Genomic DNA, 10438 nt, shown 5'->3' with positions numbered 1-10438 from the left:
AGTGAGTTATCTTATATAGATCTTCTTAGTAAGATACTTATAAAGATATATTATCACTATATTTATCTGACAGAGTATTCAATCATGTAGTGCTGCTATTATAAAAAGAATACAATTGACAGTATCAGTGATGACAGAAGTATAGATCTCTTCTCTAGAACTCTTCTTAAGTCAGTTATTATAAATCACTCAATGTGATTTTCTAAGAATACTATCAGAATTAGTATTCAGATCTGTGAATTTATCTTTCTCAAGAAACACTTAACAGTCTGAAGCAATCAGTTTATCTCTCAGAACATCAGATCTAGAGATCAAACTTCATATATTATATCTCTTCAGATCAGTAATCTTATATTATATAAACTTCTTTCAATAATCTTCTACTCTCTCTAATTAAGATATGACATTCTTGTAGAACTTCAGAAGATTGCCTGTAATAAGACTTAAAGTGTAAGTAGTCAGCAATTTCACAGGTCACAATTATGTGAAATTCAGATCATCAATATCAGAAGCATCTTCATTATCAATCAGATGAATATCAGGTTTCAGTTTCAGTTTCAGTTCATCAGCATTATTAATGAATATCACAGATATGACAATCAGTTTTTCAGTGATTGAGAATCTCATATCACTACTGACAATAATCTTATCAGATTCAGAATGTTATAGATGATATATTAATATGTCACTGAATTTAATGATATAATAGAAATCAGTATATGAAGAAAGCTTATTCACAGACTACTGAAATTCATGTAAGTGAATAAAAATCTCTGCACTTAATCAGCAAAAATGCCTTACATTCAGTGGGATATTTGTAAGTACACATCAAGAAATCTTATATAAACTTGAAATCACAGAAATCTCTGCAGTAGAGGGTCAAAATTTTGAGTTGTAAAGAACTGTAGATATGAAAGTATTATTGATTATTATAATCACTGTCTCTAGAACATCTGCTCAGAACTTCTTAGAGAGATTATTCTTTAAAAGAGCAGCTTTAATCTGTCTTATAATAGTGTAGATTTTACATTCAGAAACATCATTCTGATGTGATGAATGTGATACTGTTGATTCTCATTTAATATCATATGAATTCATAACTGTGTGTATATATGTGAATTAGAAAACATCATCAATATCAGTCTGTAGAAAAGCAGAGACTGTATATCTGAGATTACTTATAAATCTGAGTCACAACTCAAAGTATTGAACAGCCTCATTCTTGAACTTTAAAAAATATACTCAATGATAGTGAGTTGCATCACAGATGATGAGTATTCAGTATTTAATTCTCTAGTGAGACTCTAAGAGATGATCAGAGAGGTCTTTCAATATACATCTGTTATCTGCAAGATTAATATGAATCTTCTCAATGAGTTGAATAGATCTAGGCATCAGTGTTTTCAAATAATCTCATATCATATCTGCTTTGACACATTTCTCATAAAAGAACTTAGTCTTAGAGTCTTTAATTGTGACTTCAGTATAAAAATCCTTGATTATAGCAATTATAGCATCAGTATGAATGTAACTGAGATCACAGTGTCAGTTCAAAAGAGTCTTTGATATTCTTGTATTCTTGAGACCTGTATTTGAGACTGTAGAATCAATGTTATTAACAGTAGTGACAGCAGTCACAGAAAGTGTAGCGTACGCCGCTACGTAGGATCAGATATAAGGGTAAAAACTTGTCTTATTCTCTTAAAGATGGGAGATGAGTGTACACCCTTATATATACAGTGATTGTTCTATAGAGATTAGCTCTTGTAGAAGGGGTGATCATCTATGAAGGAAAGAATAGAGGCTCTGTAGAGAAGGAGCGGATGCTCTCATAGAAGAAGTGATTGCATATAAAGGAAAGAATGAAGGCTCTGTAGAGAAGAAGTGAAAGCTCTCATAGAAGAAGTGATCACATATGAAGAGAAGGGCAGAGGGAGAAGGTAGGAGCAGAAGCTTCAGGAAACAGCAAGAGATGAAGCAGAAGCTAGAGCTGAATAGAGAATTGACTTAAATAGGGGGTGAAAGTATGTCACAGTCCCTCTATCTGAAAGAATGCATTTGCAGAGAAGAAAAAAATGATGTTGAAAAAAGATAGTGAGTATCACGGGCGCTAGGCCCAAAGAGGTGAATATTATTCAGAAGTGCTAGTCTGTTTACATATACTACAGATATCATAGAAAAGAGGAGACTGAGTGATAGAATCACTTATTCATATAAAGAGTGATCAGATGTAAGAATTGTTTATCTCTACAAAGGGCAAAAGATGTAAGAATGACTTGAAAAGAAATGATAAGAAAGAGACAGAAGTTCTTTAATTTAAAAACAGCTGTAAGAAAAGAAAGAGATTGTAAAGAAATTATAAGAAGCTTGAATGAGAAAGGGTTCTTTGATGAGATAGATGAGGATGAAAGTTTCATTATGATGAGAAGAAGGTTCTGTGAGTGATAGAGATTGATATAGATGAATGATTGCATCAATATATATATTACAATCACTTTCTCCTTATTCTTCTCTTATTTCTCACACATCTCACTAAAATTTAACATAGCGGAATTAGTGAAAATCACAACATATGGAAGATTAGATCACAGAAATGATGAGTCTCAAGAAGAAGTTAACAGTCGTGAAGACAGGCGCAGTGAGCATGGTGAAAAAGGCCTTGATCTTAGAGAAATTGTTTCAGTTGTTAAGTCAGAAGGAGTGTGATGCCCTTCTTCATATGAGTGATAGAGAAGAGAAGGCGGGTGAGAAGACTGATGAAGAGAGAACAGGTGAGAATGAGGTGAAAGAAAATAATAAAGATGAAGAGTTAGAATTCTGAACAGATGAGCTTTCAACACTATTAACTTATCTTTTCATGTATGAAGTGATCAAAGATCAAGATAAAGAAAAGGCAGTGATGTCTCATCATTGCTCAGCTAGGCTGCATGATGCTGCTGCAGAAGAGTCAACAGATGAATTGTATAGCAGAAGCTTGAAGAGTCAAGAAGAGTCTAAGACTGTGATATGAAAGCTTATAACACTGTTTGCTCATTTGAAAAAGTTGTGACTGTTCACACGCCAGTTTTCAGAAGAAGATGTTGAGATAAATGAGAAGAGAGGGAGTCAGAAGGCTGCTGCAGGAGCAGCTGATGATGAAGAGCTGTAAGTAGAACTGAAAGTGGAAGCTGAATGAGCAGATACAGATGCTGAAGAACTGTCACTGACAGAAGAGAATAAGAAGTGCTGAAGAGCTAGTTGAAAGCAACATGGGACCCTGAGTGACAATATTTTGAAGAAGTTGAGATGGAAGAAGAATGTCAAGAGTGATCAGATGCCTTGACTGTATGACACAGCATGTATGAGACACCTGCATCATGATGACAAGACTGACTTGCACTTTCAGCAGGATGACAAGCTTGCTCACCTGAGCATGTCAATCATGCAGAATCTGACTGTGAAGAGGCTTGCAGATGCTGTCTTGATCATTGAAAGACTCATGAGACATAGTGAGAAGATGTCATTTGTCAATCATGAATTTTTCATTTTATTCAGTCAGCAATTGATTAAAGATTTGAGATAGTTATCTGTTAAGTGAAAGTTACACTGATGAATGAATAATGATGAACTAATCACTTCACAGATCATCAATTCTAAGAGTTCTGCTAATCAGAATATTATTATTCTGCAGACTCATGGAGAATTAGCTTCTATGTCATGTCAGTGTTATGTGAAGAGTCAGAAGTGATTTGAGAAATGTGTGATTGTCTCTGCAGATGACAAACAGATGCAGCAAGGGCATGATGCTTGTACCAACTGTCAGTGAGAAAATAAGAGATCCTGCTGCTCTTTAAATTGCTGTAGCTGGTATGAACTCAGGTGAAACATGAATAACTTGCTGTTTAAAGAAAGTGTGTCTGGATTTGAAAAGGCTGCAGCTGAGGAGACAGATGTTGATAACATCATTGAGATCAGTGATACAAGAAAGGAGGACAATTCAACTATAGTTTCAATGAAGAAAATGCCTATGTCTTTCAAGTGTAAGGTGTTAGATCTGATTGCACTGAAACTCTTGAAACATGTTCAAATCAGTGAGTGAGACATCTCAACACCTGTGAAGGTGAGTAATGAGACAAAGACAAGCTGTTCAACCCCTGCTAAGGTGGTCAACAAGGTCAAGATGAGTGGTGTGCAACAGTTGTTGATTCTGTCTTCTGAAGACTGTATGATCAATTGTAGAGCTCAAGATCTGAAGGTGCTGAGGCAGTTGTCTAATCTTGACAAGTATAATCTAAATGCTGTTCAGGCCGTGTGAAAGGAACTGGATAAGATAGCTGAGTTCATCAATGTGGTTTCAGCTGCAGGGAATACTGTGACCAATAATCATTTCTTTAAGTTGCTCAGCAGGGTGTGTTTCAGTGATCTTGTGAATAAGAGATTGTCAGTGAATGTTGCATTTTGAGACACATGTCTTGCTGAGCAGGAGGTCAAGCTGCAGGAAGAGCTTGAAGATGATTGATAAGAAGAGGTGAGATGAAATGATGAAAAGAGCAGAAGATGATGATTTTCTTGTTTTCTTTATTTTCTCATTCAATAGCTAAAATTAGATTGTAATATATTTCCTTTCTTTCTTTCACTCTGTCTCTATTTTACTTTTCTTTCTATCATTTACTCAGCCGACCGCGAGGCTTCTTGATCATGAAGGCCTTGACCAGGTGTGAGATGTCTTATGCAATGACTTCAAGAGGCTTTCAGATCAGGTCTTCATATCTCTTTCACTTAATCTGAAGATAAGTCTTGCCATTCTCTGTGTGCTTTCTTATGATGTTTTCAACTTCAAATTGTGACTAATCATCAACAAGTACTGATTCTGATGATGAGTGCTTCATATTCACTTCTGTTAACACAGTCTTTTTCAGGTGAATGATGGAGATTACTGAGTACATTTGTCAACCAGCTGACAGTTTCAATTGAAATGCAGTATCTGATACTTTCTGGAGAATGTGGAATAGGCCTACTCATAAGAGTGATAGCTTGAATGTCTCTTTTAATGTGTAGCTCTTTTGAGCTTTTTGAGTGAGGTTCAAGAAGACTCAATCATCAATCTGAATAGTTGATTGAGAATGAAATCAGTCAAAGAACTCAGTCATTCTAGCTTTTGCCAGAGTGTATGAGTCAAGAATGTCTTGCTGCACTGCATCTTATGCAGTGATGAACTCAGCTACATCTAGCAGAGCTTTCTCATTGTTTAATAACAGTCATCTAGACTTTACACCTGTGAGCAATTCAAAGAGAGAGATCATTGCTGGCTGTGCAGCTACTGAGTTCAACACTCTTTTCACTTGTTTAAGCAGAGCAGTTCAATTTGCTTCATATTCATCTATAAGAAGTGTTCACAATGTGACTTCAACTGTGAGATTGATTTACTTGCTTTGACTGTTTGAGTGAGAATTGTAGACAGTTGTCATTCATGCCTTAATTCTCATGAGTTGAAGAACTGACTTTTAAAATTATGATGTAAATTTGAAATCTCTATCTGAAATAATCACCAGTGAGAGCTGTCAGCAGCAGATCATCTTCTTATAGAAGTCTTCTGCTCATTATGAAGCATCTCATTGTTTCTGTTCTGTAATTAGAATTACTGCTTTCAAAAATTTATCTGTGACTGTTAATATAGTGTTGTGATTGTTACTCACAGATAATCCTGTAATAAAATCAATTGAAAGAACTTCAAACAGCTGTTTTGAGAGTGAGATGAGATGTAATTTGCCCCCTGGTGAGTGATTCAGTGATTTGACTAGTTAATAATTGAGGCATTGTGATAGATGGTCCAGGATTCTCTTTCAGGCATGGGGAAGGAAGAAGAACTGGTGAATAAGGTTTTTCATTTGATGAAGATCAGGGTGACCTGCCATGTTGTGACACATACAGATGACATCTCACATCAGCAATTTGAGAATACAGAGATGTGATTCTTCAAAGAATAATAGCCTGTCTTGCACTGTAAATGACTGGTATCACTCTTTCTGACTGGCCTTGTGAAAGACCTTTCTCAATGCCGGGTCACAGAGAATATCTCAGTGTAGTTGCTTTTTGAATTTGTCAGTAAGCTCTATCACTGTAGTTGAAATCATACATATCTTCACTGAAGATGTGTCTGTCATCAGTTCATCTGCCTGATTGATGATGATCTGACAGATTTTTTTCTGCTCTTCAGAGAGAATCTCTTCTGAATCATTATCTAGACAGTGCAATCTGAATAGAATGTCAGCATTAGCATGTGCAGCATTCTTATGATAGTGAATTGTCATCTGTGAAAGATATGAGCTTAGAACTAAGACTCAATTTGTCAGTCAGTTGCTATGATGACCTATTGTCAGTGACTGAAAAGTGAACACAAGAGTAATATGATTCATGATAACTGTAAACTCATCATCTAAATACTGCAGTAATTTCCACAGGGCTCATATGAGTTTAAGACACTTCAATTCAGTTGCTCAGTAGTGCTTTTCAGCTGCACTTAATCAGTGAGAGAGAAATAGAACAGGTCTTTCAATGTTATTCATTTCAACTTGGTGTAGAACTACTCTGATATCTCTTTGCTTACTGACATCCATGTACAATATGAAGAGATGTTTAAAGTCAGAATATGCTCAGGTGAGGGCATTCATCAAGGCTTGCTTTACCATGTCAAATGAATGTCTGGCTTCCGCGAGCAGAGCATGGAACTGCAGTGAGTTCTCAAATCTCATCAACTTAGTCTTAGCTGCATATGATGCTCTTTTCTGGCCTGTTTTTGAACTATTATACAGTAACTTAGTCTTGAGAGTCTCTAATGCTTTCATCTGATCTGCATAAAAACTGACAAAATTGTGATAATAATTGAAGAGGCTGACAATTCCTTCTAGTTCTCTGAGTGTTATAGAGAAGGCTAGATTAGCAATAGCAGCTACTTTCTCTTCTTAAGTAGATATGTCTAGTCAGCTGACATGATGACTCAGTAAACACACTGAGAGATATGTGAAATGACATTTAGTTAATAACATTATTACTTCAGACATCTTGAGAGCTGTGAAGACTTGCTGCATATGATGAAGATGTTCATTCAGTGAGTGAGAGAAGATGATGATATTGTCTACATAAACTAATGCAAATTGCTATAGAAATTTCGCTAGAATCTCCTTCATACACTGTTGAAAGAACTCAGATGAGATTGTCAACCTCATTATGACAACTGTAAAATGTTCAAGATCTCAGTGCAGGGTCATAAACATGGTTTTGAAATGATTACTCTGTTCAATTGCTTGTTGAAAGAAGCCTTGATGAATATTCATGAATAAGAATACTGTAGAATCACTGAGTGATTGCAACATATCTTGTTATGTCAGTAGAGAGTATGCATTGAGGAGTAAGTATGTGTTTACTTTTCACAAATCAATCATCACTCTCAGCTTCTCTCTAAGCCAGATCACAAAGGTGGGCGAAGCAATGAGGTTTCTGTCTCTAAGGAAAACACATTCAATTCTTCTATCTTACAGAAGTGAGTTCAGGATCTGGTCAGTGACTTTGCAATCTCTTTGAGACAGAGAATAGAATCTCTGTTTCAGGCTGGAAAAGTTGCTCTCATCAATGAACTGCAGTGGCATCTTAACATTGTCTGAAAATAAGCCTAGGCTGGAGCTAAATAGTTTGTGATGTTGATTAATGATTGCTTGAATGACTGCTTGATCTTCTGCTACTCAGTGATCTGATATGTTCACTTAAATCTGCTTGATGAGAGTGTCTGCTGTGGGAATTTGAAGTGAATTATTCTGGTCTTCCACATTCATCAAATGTAATTCAATGTACAAGGTAGGAAACAGAGAGTCTTCTCAGTCAGAATGATGAATGATGTCAGTATTGACAGCATAAATGACAATCTTCTTTCACTGCTGAGGCAGCTGTGGGTTTGACAGGTGTCTATCTGCGCGGATAGCACCTCTGATGATCTTGACATTTATAGAATATCTTCTGTGAAATGTAACAAGTTTGCTATGAACATTGATAGTTGCTTTCACTGATGATAATACATCATTAGCTATGATTATATTGCATTCAAGATATCACACTAAGTGAAATTTGTCTTCAACAATGAAAAGAGAATTGTCATCCACTCTCAAGATAAGGCCTGTTATTATGAATAGGTTTGATTCATCAGCTTTCAAGCCAACTTCTCAAATATTCACATGTTGATCATACAGCATAGGGGTTGATCAACAATGGAGAAAGAATAGGTTTGCTATTGTTGCATTGATAAGTAATATACCTACATCTGTATTCATGCAAACAGAGAGATCGCCTTGTAGTGTAATGATGAGAATGATGAGAAAGGTGTAAGACAAATACTGTAGTCTGCTAATGTATTCTTGATCACTTATAGAGATATCACACGCCGCAACTGCATATATATCAGCATTAAAGATGTTTCAATAATCATCTGAGAAAATGTCTGTAGATGAGGTGAGCCTCTCAGTGCCTGTCTCACTGGTTATTTTTCTGACTCACTGTCAGAATCTAGAGTCTAGATTCTAGACTGAGATCTAGATTCAGCAGCTTATCATCATCTTTCTCAGTACTCTTCAGTTTGACTTGATTTGTCAGACAATTGCTGTTCTTCTCTTTTTTGAGGCAGCAGTTGGCATAATGAGAGCCTCCGCAGATGTAGCACTCTGCTGTGAGCATCAGCAGTCTTCCTCCTTCTATTGTACACTGAATCAGCAACTTACTCATTGTGAGAGCACTCATGAGAATCACTGCTGTCTCTGCAGTAGACACAGATGACTTTGTAGCTTCTGTCTGCTTGAACAGAGAGATGTGATACAGACAGTGATCATTATTCTGTTCAAAATGTCTGGAACTATGCATGTAGTCAGTGAATTGAGTCTTTCAATCAGTTCAGGTGTGTCGAGCAGCTGACTCATTGTCTCTAATTCATTGTTGAAAGTCATTCAATTGTTCAGCAGAAATGAGCAGTGTGATTAAGAAAAGATTGAACTCTAAACTCTCTCACAAGAGCCTCTTTATCATAACAGGGTCAGAGATTGTGATGGCTTGCAGTAAGTTAATCTTCTATGAGATGTATAATGCCAGAAACAGTTTGTTTAACTTCTCAAAGAAAAAATGCAGAGTCTGAGCTTTCATTCAAGCTTCTTCTTCTGATAGCTGGAACTCGTGTTTTAACTCATTGACAGTGGTAGAGAGGAAGGTGTTCATATCCTTTCTCATTTCAATAGACAGACTGTTATGCCATTCCAATGTCTGACTCTTCAGATACAGAAGAAATATGTGAAGAATCACATCATCTCTCTTCTATGTGACAATGAATTTCAAGCAACTGACAAACATCATTATGTTCATTTTCACTGAGTTGAATAGCATGATGTCATCAGCCTGTAATCTCGCTGGCCTATTATCACTTCATACAGATGAACAGAGTTCACTATCAAGTGAAAAATCAAGATTGTTGTGAATGAGTATCTGATTCCTGTGCATTCAGTTTCCCTCTGAGTCATAAGTAAAACACACAGTGTCAGCTTCTCTGAGGAAATTAATCCTGTCTCTTGTTAGATTATGACAGTGTGTTCTGCCTTCAGCACTGCACAGTCTCTGTGAAATTGTCAGTGTTTATCAGGTTCTAGGAGATGATTTGAAGCCTTTCTTGAAGAAGGCATCTAATTGCTGTGCAGACTCATTGAGAGAATTGTCAGCTCTGATATCTGTTCTGTCAATCTGGGCTGAACAGTCTGTCTGCTGATGATGATTCAGCTCCTGTCTTTGAGCAGTGAGCGCGGCTTCCTCAGTATGAAAGCTATTTCATGCTTTCATCAACCTGCTTCTTCTGTCTGTCAATTGTTTGAGATTCTCTTGAAGTTTGTCAACACATTTGTCAATGAGAGTGATACACTCATTCAACTGCTTCTTTCACTGATCAAGCTGATGTTCATGTTCATTGAGCTCACTCTCTTATCAGGCCAGTCAGGCTTCTAGCTGTTCTAACTTCTTGATTATATCTAGTATTGCTGCTTCATCAGAAGGAGCACAGTTCTGGTGATTGAATTCATGAAAGCTTGAGACTATTGAACCTCTCTTCTTAGTATTCTTTGTGATGTCTGTGTGAAAGGCCTGTAATCAGAGATCAATGACATTCTTTCATTCTGCTACTGAAGTAAAGTTAAGAACTGTTTTTATGTTGTTGTAACATCTGACTGATACACTCACAAGAATACCTTCTGCTTTGATATGATCATACAGTGTCACTTGGCTTTTGACACTCTTATACTGTCTGTCTGTGTTCTGCCAGACTTCTGCAATCATAATAGCATGCTTTTCAGTCATTGCTTGTGAGTAAGTTTGTTCTGAGTCAGGTTCATCAGTGAATTCTCAGATGAGTCATTTGATTCTGCTGATAAGCTTGTCTGAT

The 10438-nt window shown here is 36.5% G+C and overlaps 2 protein-coding genes across 2 annotated transcripts; both read left to right on the top strand.

The window, feature by feature from the left end:
• Positions 1 to 2593: 2593 nt before the first annotated feature.
• Positions 2594 to 3010, top strand: BDCG_16522 (uncharacterized protein; the record flags this gene model as incomplete). The annotated part of the gene is made up of 2 exons (XM_045425743.1): positions 2594 to 2771; positions 2868 to 3010. The coding sequence occupies 2 exons, from the start codon at positions 2594 to 2596 to the stop codon at positions 3008 to 3010; spliced, it is 321 nt and encodes a 106-aa protein (XP_045279948.1).
• Positions 3011 to 3865: 855 nt separating this feature from the next.
• On the top strand, positions 3866 to 4078 carry BDCG_16521 (uncharacterized protein; the record flags this gene model as incomplete). Its single annotated transcript, XM_045425742.1, has 1 exon — positions 3866 to 4078. One exon carries the CDS (start codon positions 3866 to 3868, stop codon positions 4076 to 4078), a length of 213 nt encoding a protein of 70 aa, XP_045279947.1.
• Positions 4079 to 10438: the final 6360 nt, after the last annotated feature.

The sequence above is a fragment of the Blastomyces dermatitidis genome (genome assembly GCF_000003525.1).
Source record: "Blastomyces dermatitidis ER-3 genomic scaffold supercont1.2, whole genome shotgun sequence".
In the NCBI taxonomy this organism is placed as follows: Eukaryota; Fungi; Ascomycota; class Eurotiomycetes; order Onygenales; family Ajellomycetaceae; genus Blastomyces; species Blastomyces dermatitidis.
The sequence above is the reverse complement of the archived record's forward strand: the minus strand, read 5'-3'. Positions and strand labels throughout refer to the sequence as shown.